We start from the raw sequence: 16539 nt of genomic DNA, 5'->3' as shown, positions 1-16539 counted from the left end.
GTTCAATCCTGACTATGGGTGCTGTCTGTATGGAGTTTGTACGTTCTCCCCATGACCTCTGGGGTTTCTCCGGGTGCTCCGGTTTCATCCCTCACTCCAAAGACATACAGGTTTGTAGGCTAATTGGCTTCGGTAAAATTGTAAATTACTACTAGTGTGTGTAGGATATTGTTAGCGTGCGGGGATCGCTGGTTGGAGTGGTCTCAGTGGGCTGAAGGGCCTGTTTCCGCGCTGTATCTCTACACTGTGGCGGCACCCGGGGGCTAGGCCACTCCCTTGGTCATTCCACTCGGCACTCAGCGGACGGGAGGGATTAGGTCACTTCCTGGGTCAGTCCCCTTGGGTCAGATGGTCTGGGACTATAAAGGGTTTGGGTGTGTCGACTCACGTTCTTCTTGAGTGCGGTGTTTTGGTACCACAGGTAATAAAGTTATTAATTACTCACCTGGCGTCTGGCCTGATTACCGCGGTGACCGCACCCACTACACTGGTGACCTCGACGTGATAGTATTTAGTGGCGTCGGCAGTTATGCCCCGCAGGGCGAACTGTGCCTCGGCCTGGTCAAACCAGAAGTCGGGGTCCTCGGTCCACAATGGAGGCAGCCACACCGACACGGCGTGGATAGCGGCGCGGGCGGCAGGGTCCGCGGGATGGTCCAAAAGCGGTTGTGGTTGTGGTTGACTGGAAGAGTCGGGTAGTAGCAGGTTCTGGTCCATCGCGACTTGCGAGGGAAAGTCGGGGTCACCAGTGTAGTGGGTGCGGTCAGGGCGGCTGAGGGCTGTTCTGCCTGTTGCCTGGCGACGCCGGGTGTTCGAGGTGCTCCACGGGCTGTCCCACCCTTCCATTCGGGCGACGACGACCCTCGTGGCTTCCCGTTTCGTTTGGCACGGGTTACGCAAGCAGGTTGGGCATTGGGTGCGCACCTGCATCCCGTGCCAAACCTCAAAGGTACAGCGGCATGTGCGTGCGCCGCTCCAGGAGTTCCCCGTCCCTTGCCACCGTTTTGACCACATCCATGTGGACATCGTGGGGCCGCTGCCGCCTTCTCGGGGTTTCACCTACCTCCTGACAATGGTGGACCTTTTCACGCGGTGGCCGGAGGCAGTTCCACTGCCGGACACGTGTGCCTCTACTTGTGCCCGTGCCTTGGCGGCAAATTGGATTGCCAGATTTGGGGTTCCGCTCAATATTACGTCCGACAGGGGGCCACAATTCACCTCCGAGCTGTGGTCATCCATGGCCCAACTGCTGGGGGTTAACCTGCACCGCACCACAGCGTACCATCCGCAGGCGAACGGCCTGGTGGAGCGTTTCCACCGCCAGCTCAAGGCCGCTCTGAAGGCCCGGCTCGTTGGCCCGGACTGGGTTGACGCGTTGCCGTGGGTTTTACTGGGTGTCCGCACCGCCCCCAAGGAGGACTTGGCCACCTCCTCGGCGGAATTGGTTTACGGGGCTCCGTTGACGGTGCCCGGAGAGTTCGTTCCCTCCGCCCAGGGTCAGGCAGAACAGCCCTCAGCCGCCCTGCAATGGGAGACGGTGGGCTCGCTGGCGCCAGTGCCGACGTCTCGCCACGGTTCGGTGCGGTCACATGTCCCTTCCGCCCTGCAGGACTGTCCTTTTGTGTTCCTGCGTCTGGATGCCCACCTGCCAACCCTTCAGCGGCCTTATGAGGGACCGTTCAAAGTGCTTGAGCGGGGCTCTGCCACCTTCGTGTTGGACATGGGGGGTCGTCCTGAGACGGTCTCTCTTTCACGGCTGAAGCCGGCGCATGTGGATATTAGCCAGCCGGTTCTACTGGCGCAGCCTCACCCTTACCCCCGAAGTTCCCGCGGGTGCCTTCCCCTGGCGGGGTGGTTCTGCTTCCTGCGCCCGCCGTGGCGCGCACACGGGCTGGCCGTTTCGTCCGTCCCTCTGTCCGTTTCGTGCCTTCGGTTCTTGGGGGGGGGGGGTCCTGTGGCGGCACCCGGGGGCTAGGCCACTCCCTTGGTCATTCCACTCGGCACTCAGCGGACGGGAGGGATTAGGTCACTTCCTGGGTCAGTCCCCTTGGGTCAGGTGGTCTGGGACTATAAAGGGTTTGGGTGTGTCGACTCACGTTCTTCTTGAGTGCGGTGTTTTGGTACCACAGGTAATAAAGTTATTAATTACTCACCTGGCGTCTGGCCTGATTACCGCGGTGACCGCACCCACTACAACACTAAAATAAACGAATGAATTTTATTTAGTCGTGTTCATTTGGAAACTTGTTTATTAACATCTGGTATTTCAGTCTGCTTAATTCAAGGCTGATCTCTAAAAGATTAGATCAGATTAAATGTAGTCTTCTGCAGATGTACAAAATCTACATACAAAATTTTAAAAATAATGTCTTCTCTTCCTCTGCAACCTCACCACTCTATGATCCTTCCAACTTTTTTGTTGCCTTCAAATTCTGGAATATATGGGCAGCTAGCTATCTGGATATAATATAGTTTTGCAGACCATTTGACTATGATAGAATTTATCTGGGTTTAGTTTCCATTGAAATCATGCCATGCCAGTTTTATGCTGGGACAACTAGCTAAAAATTGGCATCTTGTGTTTGTCCTCCAACGGTGATGCTCTTGAGTTGCAAGAGATTAAAGCTTTGCAGTAATATAAGGAAATGTTCCGATAATCTCCATGCACCATTTCATTAGTTAAATGAGCTGCCTTTTATTTGAGTTTGCTGCCAGCATTCTGCAGAACAGGATTGCTCTGAGTAATTGCTTTCTCTTATCACATGCATTGTTTGATTTGTGAGAATATTTTATAATGTTCTATAAGGGATTAATGAGTTTATGGTGGGTATTGGTGATTCGTTTTGAAGATCAAACAATGTTAAATACACTGCCTAAATAAATAAAATTATTTTTTAGATATTTTAAATTACTTCCATATCTCAAATAATTTAATAACCCGAGGTTATTCAGCTTCACATTGCTGTCAGCAAAATATCTGTTGACTATGCTTGCAGCAACCTGACAGGAAATAAAAGACGGAACGGTTAAAGTCTGAACTCATGGATCCAGCAACTGCTGTTAGAAATGTTAAGGGATCAATTTGTCTCGATCCTTTCCAACCTCCACCGGATTTAATAAAGATCAGTGGTTCAACACAACTGAAAAGTGTAGAATGCGGAATATAAGACTCAAAGTAGAAGCAAGCTAGTGCTCTGGCAAGATCCCTTGAGTTTCCTCTGCAATAGACTGTACTTTGAGTGCTGAGCTCCCTGCTAGTTCTCTAGAAATGACGTCGGTGTAAACCAGCTGAGACTAAGCTACCTCAGTGACAGAATACTACAGACCATCTCTTGCATATCCATGGACTTGTTTTTCTAATTGTTTTGCTTGAATCTCTTTGTTTTATACTATATTTTTCTCTCCATTTTATAAAATGGTGTAATTTATGTATAATTTTGTATTTCTATATAAATATAGACTATAACATGTACATGTTGTCTGTCGGAGTCTATGTATCTCCAAGTAAGATTTTTGTTGGATGTGTGCAAGGCCCTCACTGTGCTTGTGCATTTGATGATACACTCAATTTGACTTGACTTGAAGCATGACTACAACCTGGTTCCTGTGTGGGAAGATTATTGTTTTCCTATCAGTTAGTATCTTCTACAGTGAGTCCTGATTCACTTTGTGCTACTGGTCCAGATTGGGATAGAAATCACAGCATACGGGCAGGCACTATTAATACAGGACTTGATCATGCTGGTCACCTGTAAGTAATAATAATAATAATAATAATGCATTACATTTATATAGCGCTTTTCAAACACTCAAAGACGCTTTACAGGGATTTCTAGAACATAGAGAAGTGAATAAATAGATAAATAAGTAAACGAACAGAGAAAGGAGACAGAAGGTGAGGTGACCTTCAGTGGTTGAAGGCAGTGCTGAAGAGGTGAGACTTCAGTGATGTTTTGAATGTGGTGAGTGAGGAGGAGTCTCTGACGGTTTGGGGTAGTGAGTTCCATAGGGTGGGAGCAGCGATGGAGAAAGCCCTGTCCCCCCAGGATCTGAGTTTGGTCCGGATGGGGGGGGGACAGGAGATTGGCAGCAGCAGAGCGGAGGGTGCAGGTGGGAGTGTGCCTGTGGAGGAGGTCAGTCAGGTAGGATGGGGCCAGGTTATGGAGGGCTTTGTAGGTCATGAGGAGGATTTTGTATTGGATTCTCTGGGGGATGGGGAGCCGGTGGAGTTTGTAAAGGACGGGGGTGATATGGTCACGGATCGGGGAGTGGGTGAGTAGACGGGCAGCGGAGTTTTGAATGTATTGAAGTTTACTGATGATTTTTGAGGGTGAGCCATAGACTGTTGCAGTAGTCCAGACGGGAGGTGATGAAGGCGTGGATGAGGGTTTCTGCAGCTGTGAAGGAGAGGGATGGACGGAGACGGGCAATGTTTTTGAGGTGGAAGAAGGCTGTCTTTGTGATGTGTTTGTCGAAGGAGAGGGTTTGATCAAAGATGATTCCAAGATTCCGGATGTGAGGGGAGGTGGATACTGGGAGACCATCAATATTGAGGATAAAGTTTTGGGTGGATTTGGTGAGCGTTTTTGGAACAATGATGATGATTTCAGATTTGTTGCAGTTGAGTTTGAGGAAATTTGATTGAAGCCAAGATTTTATTTCAGTGATGCAGTTTGTCAGTGTAGAGTGTGTGGTGGGGGAGATTGACTTGGTGGAGATGAGGAGCTGGATATCATCGGCGAAGCAGTGGAAGTTGAGACCATGACGGCGGATTAATTGACCAAGGGGGAACAGGTAGAGGATGAAGAAGAGGGGACCAAGGACTGAGCCTTGGGGGACACCTTGGGGGAGGGGAGGGGAGCGGTGGGGGATTTACAGTTGTTAATGGAGATGAACTGGTGCCTGTCAGAGAGGTAAGATTTGAACCAGGATAGGGCTGTGCCGGTGATGTTAAAGGAGGTTTCAAGTCGGGTGAGGAGAATGGAGTGATTTATGGTGTCAAAGGCGGCGCTGAGGTCAAGTAGGATGAGGATGTTGAGGTTGCCAGCGTCGGAGGAGAGGAAAAGGTCGTTTGTACTTCCTTTACCTTTGCCTTCCACTGAGCCCACTGGGTCTCGACACGATGCAAAAGGTTTCAAGGCTGCCTGATCTAGAAGATTCACATCTGTCTAATGTGTTCATACAGGACTTAAAAAACAAAATAGCAGAGGTCCTTCATCAGAACCAGCAAAGTCGGAAAACAAGTTTTTTTTAATAATTAGAAAGGGGTGAAGAGACAGGTGGATGTTTGTGACAGGATGCAGGCCAAAGTAGTTGATGCAGCAGGCATTCTCTCTTTTTTTTCTTTTAAACAATGCCAAAATTGTGGCGATTGCACATTTGTGGTTGTGCAAAACAATTTCACTGTTGTACATTCGTGACAATATAGAACCATTGGTCTCTCCACCCCTTCCTCCATTTACATTTAAAAAACAGGCATGTTTTTCACTTTTCAATTTCTGAGGAGGTATCCTTGACTGGAAATGTCAACTTTGTTCCTCTTTCCATCCCATGCAGCAATGCTATGTCACCTGTTGAGCCCTTCCGGGCTTTTCTATGATGTGTCTATGTCACCTGTTCCTGTTACTGTGGTGGGGACTATCTTGTTATCAGCTCAGTTTCTCGGACCAGTTCACAAAATTATTTACATTATGCTGATTTATTTTTTTTAAACCGTTAAAAGGGACTGTCGGGTTTGGTTTGTCCATTTGATGTGCAATTTAACCTGCTGTAAACGGTTCACAAGTGATTAATACCTCCTCCACTTTATATAAAGTTTAGCGTGGAAGGGGTGTGTGTATTCACGAGATACCTTTTCGGCTTGTTCAAAATGATCAAGCCATTTGTAAAACTTTGATCTCCAAGAGACTTGGAGGAAACATTTGTTCAATTGTCAGAAAAGGAAGTGAAATTAGTTAATGGCTTGTCCAAAGAGCTGACACACGAGTCCTCTGCTGGATGATTAATATGACCTGTTGCTGGATTCACAACCGGACAATCAAAATATTTTTCTTCCTCCTATTCATTAGTTGGCGTTGGGTTTGCCCTTCCTGATGGAAAATCCAATTGGGTATATGGCAAGAGCGTTTGACCTTGGCCGCCAGTTTCTCTTCAAGTGGACGGTGAACTGGCGTTTTCTGCCTGAGAGCATCTTCCTGAATCGTTACTTCCATCTCTCACTGCTGGTGGCACATCTGACTGTCTTGATTCTCTTTGCCCTCTACAAATGGAATAAGTATGTGTGTTTCTACTTGTGGGTACACTAAGTCAATATTCAATAGTCAATAGTCGTTTATTTGTCACATACACATAAATGTGTAGTGAAATGAAACATTACCCGCAGTTGAAACATTAAGACCAATAAGAATAATCAATAAAAATGCAATAACACATACAATCATACACTAACACCAAACAAAAGAAACATCCATCACAGTGAGTCTCCTCCAGTCCCTTCTCACTGTGATGGAAGGCCAGAATGTATTTTCTCTTCCCTGCCGTCTTCTCCCGAGGTCAGGCTGTTGTAGTTGCCACGTCGGGGCGGTCGGGGCTCCCGACATTGGAGCGCCGCGCCGGACGGTGAAAGGTCCACAGCCTATTCCAGGCCGCGCCGGACGGTGAAAGGTCCGCGGCGGGCCGACCCAAGCCCCGTGATTCGGGGCGGGCGAACACGCTGCCTCTGCCGGAGCTCCCGATGTCGGCCCCCACCCAGGGGCCTGCGGGCTTCCGACGTCCACGCGGTCCGCGCCGGAGCCTCCGGAGACGAGTCGCAGCCGCTCCCGCAGCATCCGAAGGCGGCCAGCGCCGCAGGTGGTGAGTCCGGGCCGCGGGCTCTGCGAACCAGAGCCCCAGGTGGTCCCAGGTGCATGGCCGCTGGTAGGCCGCAACGGGAACGGAGACACGACACAGAAACAAGTTCGTGTCTCCGTTCGGGAGAGAGATTTTTTTTACAGTTCCCGTTCCCTCCCACCCCCTCCCCGCCACATAACATACAAACACTAAACCATATTAAAACTACAACTCATACAAAAACAACAAAAAACACAAAAGACAGACGGACTGCAGGCAAGCCGCAGCTGCGACGGCAGCGCTGGCTCCTCATCTATCATGTTCCCCGTCCCCCTCGTATCTATCCCTTCCCTTCCACCCGCTGCCTTATTGGGCCATTCGTAGTCACGTGTGTGACCAAAATTGTGAAATACATTTAATTCTGAAAGCATTACAGGTATATTGTAAGAAAATGACTGCAGATGCTGGTACAAATGAAAGGTATTTATTTCACTAAATGCTGGAGTAACTCAGCAGGTCAGGCAGCATCTCAGGAGAGAAGGAATGGGTGACGTTTCGGGTTGAGACCCTTCTTCATACTCAAATGACTGGACCAAATATGACAAAATAAGTCCAATATGACTGGACCATGTGAGGTCACACACGTGACCAGTCATACTTGACTTCTGACCCTAAACATACATTGTCAGCATTACATATAAACATTTCACTTGATAAACTTTGACATATGTAAGTCATATATACAGTCCAAAACAATATACCTGTAATGCTTTCAGAATTAGAAGAGATGTATTCCACAATTTTTCACAATTTTGGTCACACCCATGACTAAGAATGGCCCTTTTGGGTGAGATCGCGTTCTGGAAATCCCCTGCTCAGCCTTTTTTGAGGGCAGGTTTGACGTTTGCTTCAAGTTGCATCTCTTTCCACATACACCATGAATGAAAATCAAGAAAACTGTAGATACTGGAAACCTAAAATGAAAAAAAAAAAATGCTGGAAATACTAATTTGGTCAGAACGCACCTGTGGGAGGTAAAACAGAGTTAACATTTCAAGTTGAAGATGCTTTGTCATAAAGGGGGAGGAGAGAAAAGAAGCTTGTTAAGCTGCAGCATGTGTTTGGGAGTAGGGGACGGAAAGGGAACGTCTAAGACAGGGTGAGTGAGAGTTGAGCCAATGTCATTGTTGAATCATTATCAGGAGGTTTAATTGATTATTGTTCTGGTATTCCAGGACCATTGTGTTGTGTAACATAATTTAAAATTCCTTTAAATCCAGATACAATGATGGAATTCCAAAGGCTCAATCGGGTTTGGAAACAAGTGTAGACATGAAGTTGCAGATGCTGGAATCTGGAGCAAAGAAACAGTGCTGGACGAACTCAGTAGGTCAGGCAGCATCTGTGGAGCAAATGGAAAGATGACATTTTTGGTCGGTGTGCTTCAGACTGATTAGAGTATGGGGTGGGGGGGAGAAAGAGAGATGGGGGGGGTGCAAATCCTGATAAGTGATAGGTGGATATAGGTGAGGGGGCTAATTGGCAGATAGGTGGAGTAAGTGCCAAAATCTAGTGGTGAAAAGGAAGTGAAGGGTTGTCAGAGAAGGGGAGTGAAGTGTTAACCTGGATTGAGGTGGGAAAGGACACTGGAAAAGGAAAACGGGTATGTGGGACTCGGGCGTGGGAGATGGCGTACAAAGAACAAGAAAGCAGGGTGGTGGGAAATGGGAGAAATGTGCTAATTTGTGTGCCCATCGGGATGGGTTGTCGGGGGGACAGAAAAAAGAGAAGGGTGGAATATTACTTGAAATTGGAGAATTCAATGTTCATACCATTGGTTTGTAAACTACCCCAGCAGAATATGAGATGTGGTTCTCCAGTTTGCATGTGACCTCACTCTGGCAATCATGGGCAAGGTGAAGCCACCGTTCCACCGATTTTCTTCGCCAATGCCTGATGAAGTTCCCAGTTACTAACCATTTTAATTAACTTCCCATTCTCACACCAATCTTTCTGTCCTTGTCTTCCTCCAATTTTCCAATTTCAAGTAATACCCCCCTTTTCCCTTCCCCCTCCCCTCCCCATCCCAGCGCACACACACTTCTCCAAACACCCCATTCACACTGGTCCTATCCCCTCCTTCACACACCCGTCTCCCTTTCCCGAGTCTGCTATTTCTCTTTTATCCCGCTCTCCCTTGTTGCCTTCCACCCATATCCTTCTCCTGCTTCCTTCTCGTGGTCTTTGTCACTTACTCCAGCCAGTACTCCTCCCTATATCCATCTCTCACTAGCCAGGCTTTGTCCCATCCCCACTCTCTTTACCAGCTTTCTCCCCATACTCCAATCATTTTGAAGAAGGGTCACATGCCAAAACGTTACCTGTCCATACCCTCCACAAATAGTGCCTGACCCACTAGGTTCCTTTGTTTAGGAAGCATAATGAATTGGACATTGCTACGCTCAGTATTAAATACTTCTCTCATCTTTTGCATAGGATCTGAGTACAAAATGCTTATTCTAAAACATGATCTGCGGCAAAGAGTTTCAAAACTATACAAGAAATTGTTGTTGATTCCACTATGACACTAATTTTTTTTCCCCTGATTTATGTTACAGATCTGAGGAGGGAATACTTTCACTGCTGAAGGCCCCAGAAGAGAGAAAAATACAGCACCAAACTTTAACAGCAAATCATATCCTTTCAAAATTGATGTTATGATTTTTGCATATTTATGTTGTTGAGAAATAGGCAACATAGTCAAGAGAAGCAAGGCCTAGATAGTAAGACACTGAAACTGTTAATGTAAGCTGAAGTGCAATTATTTTGAGTTGTTTTTTCTCAGATGCACGAACCTAACAGAGAAACAGCAAAGCCTCTTGCCTTGCAATTTCTATCGTTGCGTATATAACGATGGATCCTGCATTATTTTTTGGATAGTTCAAACTAACCTTCAGAGTAGGCACAAAATGCTGGAGTAACTCGGTGGGACAGGCGACATCTCTGGAAAGAAGGAATGGCTGACGTTTTGAGTCGATTCCCTTCTTCAGACTTTGTCACCCGTTCCTTCTATCCTGAGATGCTACCTGTCCCGCTGTGTTACTCCACCATTTTGTGCCTATCTTTGGTGTAAATCAGCATCTGCAGTTCCTTCCTACACTTGACCTTCAGAGTATTTCTCATTTGTGTAATATGTACATAATATCTCCAGGAATGTGTCATTGTAATCCAAAGAGTCTGTGGGGTCTTTATACATTAGCAATATGTCCTTGATAATCTTGAACCAGTAATTGAATCACATTTTAACCAGATTGGAGTCATTTGGTGACTTGTAGGAAGTGTAATGTCCACTGTAAGACCCTGTTGTGGCTAGCACAATGAATATACGCCCGACATCTTGTAAGAAGATTTTATTACTGATCCATCACCAGGAAACTTCTAGAAGGTCCCCTGACCTCAGTCACAAGGCACAAGCCCATTGGCCCTAGAAGGTCACCTGACCTCAGTCACAAGGCACAAGCCCATTGGCCAGCCCCCTTTACTTTAATTACATCACATCTCCCCCTTTACTTTACTTACATCACAGGAAGCAAGGATTGTAGTTGGGTCAAAGAGTTGTTTTAAATTGCAGATATTTTGCTGTGTTCCATTACCTGTTGGGGCAAGAATTGTAAAGTTGGGGGAATCTGCAGTGGACAGGAAATCACTCTGTCATTCCCAAAGTACTTTCATGGGAATGAGTTAATTCATTGTTTCATTGGATTGGTTTTTGCTCGTTGTACAATCAAAGAATTACTTCTAATATTATAAGCTGGTCCTAAATGTTAAGTGACTTGCTCCTCCACCATAAAGTGTTTTAATCTTTGCGCTAATACAGTCAATTTAAGTGATGTTTCAAATATTTAAGTGCTTAATTTTTCCTTAATTGCTGAGTACAAATTGTGTTTGTTCTCTTCACCTCGAATTTCATTGGTATTTGCTTCAGTCGATCACTGCACTACCAATTCTATGTCTGGTACTTTCATACTCTGCCCTACCTTTTATGGAGCACACGAGTGAAAAAACTTGCTCATCTCCTCAAGTAAGTTTTATCCCTTCACGGTATAAATGTTTCCTCTGTCATGAGGTCAGAAATTGCGATATTCACTGACGATTGGCTCAATGTTCAATACCCTTCGCAACTCCACAACAAATGATGCATCACATGCAGCAAAACTATAGACAGTAATCAACATCGGCTGATAAGTGGCAAATAACCTTTGCTACACGAGGCCCAGACGATCTCAACAAAGGTCCAGCCACCTACCCTTGACGTTCAATGGTTTTACCATAGCCAGGCTGACCACACAATTACCATAGCTGCAAGAGTAAGTCATCAGCTGTCTGTATCTTGGTGTAAATAACTTGCCTCCTGACACCTTGAGACATTTCCGCCATCTACAAGGCACAAGTGAAGAGTGCGATGGAGTGCACTCTGTCCCTGTATGAGTGCAACATCAGTAACTTTCTGAAAAGCAGCCCACTATAGACAATAGGAGCAGGAGTAGGCTATTCGGCCCTTTGCGCCAGCACCGCCATTCACCGTGATCATGGCTGATCATGCACAATCAGTACCCCGTTCCTGCCTTCTCCCCATATCCCTTGACTCTGCTATCATTAAGAGCTCTATCTAACTCTCTTGAAAGCATCCAGAGAATTGGCCTCCACTGCCTTCTGAGGCAGAGAATTCCACAGCTTCACAACTCTGAGTGAAAAAGTTTTTCCTCATCTCCGTTCTAAATGGCCTACCCCTTATTCTTAAACTGTGGCCCCTGGTTCGGGACTCCCCCAACATCGTGAACATGTTTCCTGCCTCTAGTGTGCCCAATCCCTTAATAATCTTATGTTTCAATAAGATCCCCTCTCATCCTTCTAGACTGGTACCACACCAGTCACTTTAAATGTGCACTCCTTTCAGTGTGGACCATCTATGATTTTTCCAAGGTACTTAATTGAGGACTTAGTTTATTTTAAGTTTAGAGTTGACCCAATCAATAGAACTTTATAAGGGTCTAGAGAAAATTACACGGCACTTGGGAGCAAGTCCACAGTCATTTTATGCATAGTAATTTATTTTATTGAATCCAATTTTTTTTTAAATTATTGAAGAAACTAAAAATATGTTTTGGTGATTTTTTTTGTCTGGCAATCATGGTTTGTCTGGCAATCAAGGGGAATTGCATTTGTAATGATTTATGATTATGTTTCTGTAAATTTGGGATAAATTTCAAATTTCATTTTTAGTCAAATGTCACATTTATTTTTCGCACTCTCAACATAATTTTAGTTAATTCTAGTTTACTCAAGCATCAACAATAAAGTGACCAGACTACTAGGTATTTACATGTTGAAGAAGAAGATTAAATGAATTGTGTGCAGAAGAGGAATAGTTTTACCTAAACTGATGACCCATTTTATTGGGATTAATTATCTGCTGAAAACTGGGCAGATATGCATGTCCTCAACTTCAATTAATAATAGATGGGTTGATTATGATTATTTTCTATCAGATTTTGTTCTGATGCAAGAGGATAAAAGTAGATTGTTAAGTGATATAATTTCTGTATTGTTCTTTCAGAGTTCTAATTTTAGGATTAATTGAGATGGCTTGGAATACATACCCCTCAACTGTGTCCAGCTCGATCTCGCTCCATGTGTGTCATATAATCATTCTGCTTTCTCTCTGGTATGGCCATGATGAACCTGAGGAGAATACACCAACCGAAGACAAGGATCTATTGAAAAAGAAGAAATGATTTATTGGACTTAAAGATTGTGCTTCGGCACAGCAATGATTATTTCATTACGTAATGTAGCTGAGGAAGAAAATTAAGGGGGAAAAATGGTTGCCAGTGACTACCGCTGTGAAGTATTTTAAAGATTTATGGTCCCAAGGCCACTAAAGACACCAAACCATTTCACATGAATTACATGTCTGTAACTTTGATATCTGAATGACATTTGAACTTGCCTGGAGCCCAGTGGGGTTTTTCTTTCTCACTGTCGTTTGAAGTGTGGAGTTCACAGTGCGTGAACTCTGAGAATGAACATGGAGCCACACTGGATGTATCTGTGGAATTGTGCAGGTTAATAGCTTTAGGTTAATCTTGCTTCACTGTATGACTTTTCAGTTTCAGATTATTTTATTTTCACTTCCTAGTACTAAAAAAATAGCCCTTAAGAAGTTTTGGTAAATAAAATCAGTGCCAGTTTCAAGAATTCACTTTTTAGAAGTCATATATTTAATGACAGATTAGCTTCATTTCCTAAAGATGCTTGAAGAATGTTTTGGTCTGCTTTGAAATTATTACATTTTAATTTTTCTAATCAAATGGTGTATTTTATTACAGTTTAATAAAAGTCCAATTGCACGTGGAGGAGTGGTCAGGGCTAGAGCAACAGCAGTAACTGACTGTCATGCTCCACTTAAATGGGATTTCCACATGTTGTCTATTTGGAGTTATGGGTTACTCCTATATTTGTCCTGTAGAGTTGGAGAGATTCTATACATGTGAGATGTAAGGGGAGAAAGCTATATAATCATTTATAGAACAAGAACTGACATCTGAGAAAAGGTCAACTGTGCCGATGTTTATTTTTAACGCAAACAGTAGAAGAATTGCAGGGGTGGAAAGAATTCCAATCGACATGATGCATAATTTCCATTTAATTCCACAGACTCCATGCTTTTTTTGTTAATGATATATGGTTTAAAATATTGCTGAGTAGATTAAAAATGTATTTTGAGCGTTAAAATTGGAACCAAAAGGAAAATGACATGAATTAGTTTCAGGTATATATGATCTATATTTATAATTGGTGATATCATCCTCTACAGACAGTATAAGCTGCTCTAAATGTAATATAGACTATTTTAAATGCAGGTTACATTACAATAGGCATTTCCACATTCCCCACCCCTGCCCCCTCCAAAATTAAATGAGGTATCCCACAAATGGGAAAAAAAAGCAGCTTCATCCATGGAATATAACTATATAACAGGGCATTTATGTATTTCCAATTAATTTTGACGGGTCTGCCATTGTTAGGAGGTTCCAAGAGGACACTAAACCCATTAACTACTGATGGACCACACCCCCCTGACTGTAAGAGGATAATAATAAAGGTAATCCTACAACAGAGAAGAAAGAGTTAAACCATAACAACCCTTTGTGTTTTGACTTCTCTGGACCACTCCAATGCCAAAATGGTGGAAATGTTGATTGAAGGTGGCAACAGGTCCTCGACGAGTTCCACTTTAAACCTTTGGCCATTATCTTCATGAGCTCTGATTCTAGTCTGGTTCAACAGATGGGTACCACATCCTCCCTGTCAGCAAGGTTTATCTGAAGATTAAGCAATCCAAGTGTGTCAAGACTAAAAGATCTGGATATGGGCAATTTGGTCTGTTAGGTAATTCCCTGGATATAGAAAAAGACGGGTCCTCTCAAATCTATCCAGGATACATAAGCACAAGACGAGGATCTTAACTTAGTGGTGTGTCTATTTTTGTCTCTGTTTACATGAGATCTGCCAGGATCAACAAAGATTTCAAGTTCCAAATTGCTCTGTTTCCTTGATTGCCAATTGAGCTATATATAAATATTTTTTAAAGAAGCAGGAAATCTCTCGGCTCTCAAAGGTAATTGGACTGTGGGATATGGAAGATAACTTGGCCAACATCCTAGAGACAGACACAAAATGCTGGAGTAACTCGGTAGGTCAGGCAGCATCTCTTGAGAAAAGGAATAGGTGATGCTTCGGGTCGAGACCCTTCTTCACAGGGGCCAGTTGGGAAGTTTTCTCTGGTAGATTAGTCTGATTTTGGTGTCATTACAATTCTGCAGCTATTATAAAAGGAGAAACAAACAAGTTCAGAAGATCCAGAGTGGAAACTTTTTTCCTATCTAAATCAATATTATTTGTAAAGCCTTGTTTTATTAGTCTTGAATGCAGACCATCGGATTTCATGGTGTTTGGAAAGCTGTACATAATTAATATGTTTTGATACCATTGATGGGTGTGTGCATCAGGTGGCATTGGCAGTCCATGTGTGCTTTATCCATGACCTTTCAGTCTTAATTATACTGCCCTTAAAAATGTCATCAAAAATCTTCAGGAATTCTTCTATATTTAAGACCTGGGTCAGATCTTGACTTCTGGTTCTGTCTGTGTGAAGTTTGTACTTTCTCCCTATGACTGCATGGGTTCCTCTGGGTGCTCGGTTTCCCCCCACGTCCCAAAGGTGTATGGGTTGGCAGGTTGATTGGCCACTATAAATCGCCCCTAATGTGTCAGGAATGGATGCAGAAGTGAGATAACATAGAGCTTGGTGACCTGGTGATTGATGGTTGGTGTAAACTCGGGCCAAAAGGCCTGTTTCTATGCTGTATCTTTCAATCAATCAATTCCTCTGGATGACTGGTAAACAGCTAATCAATTTTGCATTGTTTGAACAAAAATCATGTTAAATAGCTCAAAATAATTTAGTTATAATAAAGATGACTAGCCTCAGGAAAACCCAATAAAGACAAAATGAATGAAAAAAGCACCAGTGAGACAAAAGCCTCATTTATTGTATGGAATGTGAACTCGATATAATGCAGGCCTCGATCCTACTTCTCTGCAGGTGGAAAGGGGAACATTTGGATTTTTGTTTCTTTACTCAAATGGCATTGATTAAACAAGAAATGTAATATTGGCCCTTTACTTCTTGGAATTAAATGAAAGTTGTCTGAATTGTTTTGATTGTGTAACAAAAATGATGGCACTGTCACTGTGGAGCTCTGTTTTAAATTTTGAGTATTACCAAAAACATCACTGCAGAGGTGGTTTTAAAGCTCCTATTTTCCCTGTTCCTTGCTTGACTTCAATATGGATGCAGCTTAGATGGAATCAACCACATCTTGTGCGAGAAAGACATGCAATGAATTGTTAACTAAACAATATTATGGAATGGACAGTTGAAGACATGAAGTAGAAGCCTTTCCCATGTTGAACACTGAACAAAAATCCTGTTCGCTCCATGCAATCTTTCACTGATAAAATAGTGGGTTTTGTTTTTTTAGTGCATAAAACAGAATTAAAGTCAAAGTTACAGCAGCAGTACTATCTGGCTGAATTAAACAGTGCCAGGGAAGGGAAACCTCTTTTCTACTCTGAGACTCAATTTTTTTTAAATTCCAGAGCACCAGTACTCTTATCATTATGATTATCCCAAAGATCTTCATTGGGCGTTATCAACATAGAGCCACGTAAGGACTAACTAGGCAGGTGGCTTGAATTAAATGGACAAATTTTCAGGTATGGAAATTAAAAATGCTGGAAATACTTAGCCTCTGTGAAGAGAAGAAATTCCCATTTCTCGTTGCTGACATCAAGGGATGTGTCCGTGGGGAGGGATTTATATCAGTTAATGTAAATTAATTGATGTAGTAAAAACAATATTATGAATTATTCTGCAGTGATGCCACATTCTTCCTGGCAATCTGAAGTCGCTGCATCTTAGCCCACCCAAGTGCCACAGTAGTCCTGGCATCTTGCAACTGTTACGGGGCAATTTTTATTAAGCTGATTGTTGGTCACCAATTTGGGGGGAAGGTTGTGGGAATTAAGTTTCCAGCACAGAATATTTTCTTTTCAGTAAAGAATTTAATGAACCCCAGTGATGTT

The 16539-nt window shown here is 43.8% G+C and overlaps 1 protein-coding gene across 1 annotated transcript in view; it reads left to right on the top strand.

The window, feature by feature from the left end:
- alg3 (ALG3 alpha-1,3- mannosyltransferase) overlaps window positions 1-15606 on the top strand; it is a 29415-nt gene extending 13809 nt beyond the window's left edge. The window contains exons 6-9 of the mRNA XM_078410277.1: window positions 6069-6274; window positions 9447-9524; window positions 10766-10909; window positions 12446-15606. Coding sequence (XP_078266403.1) covers window positions 6069-6274; window positions 9447-9524; window positions 10766-10909; window positions 12446-12623 — 606 coding nt within the window. The 3' untranslated portion in view covers window positions 12624-15606. The remainder of the gene's footprint in view (window positions 1-6068; window positions 6275-9446; window positions 9525-10765; window positions 10910-12445) is intronic.
- Window positions 15607-16539: the final 933 nt, after the last annotated feature.

This window comes from Rhinoraja longicauda, chromosome 13, assembly GCF_053455715.1.
Source record: "Rhinoraja longicauda isolate Sanriku21f chromosome 13, sRhiLon1.1, whole genome shotgun sequence".
In the NCBI taxonomy this organism is placed as follows: domain Eukaryota; kingdom Metazoa; phylum Chordata; class Chondrichthyes; order Rajiformes; family Arhynchobatidae; genus Rhinoraja; species Rhinoraja longicauda.
Note: the sequence above shows the minus strand (reverse complement) of the source record. Positions and strands in the feature narration are given on the sequence as shown.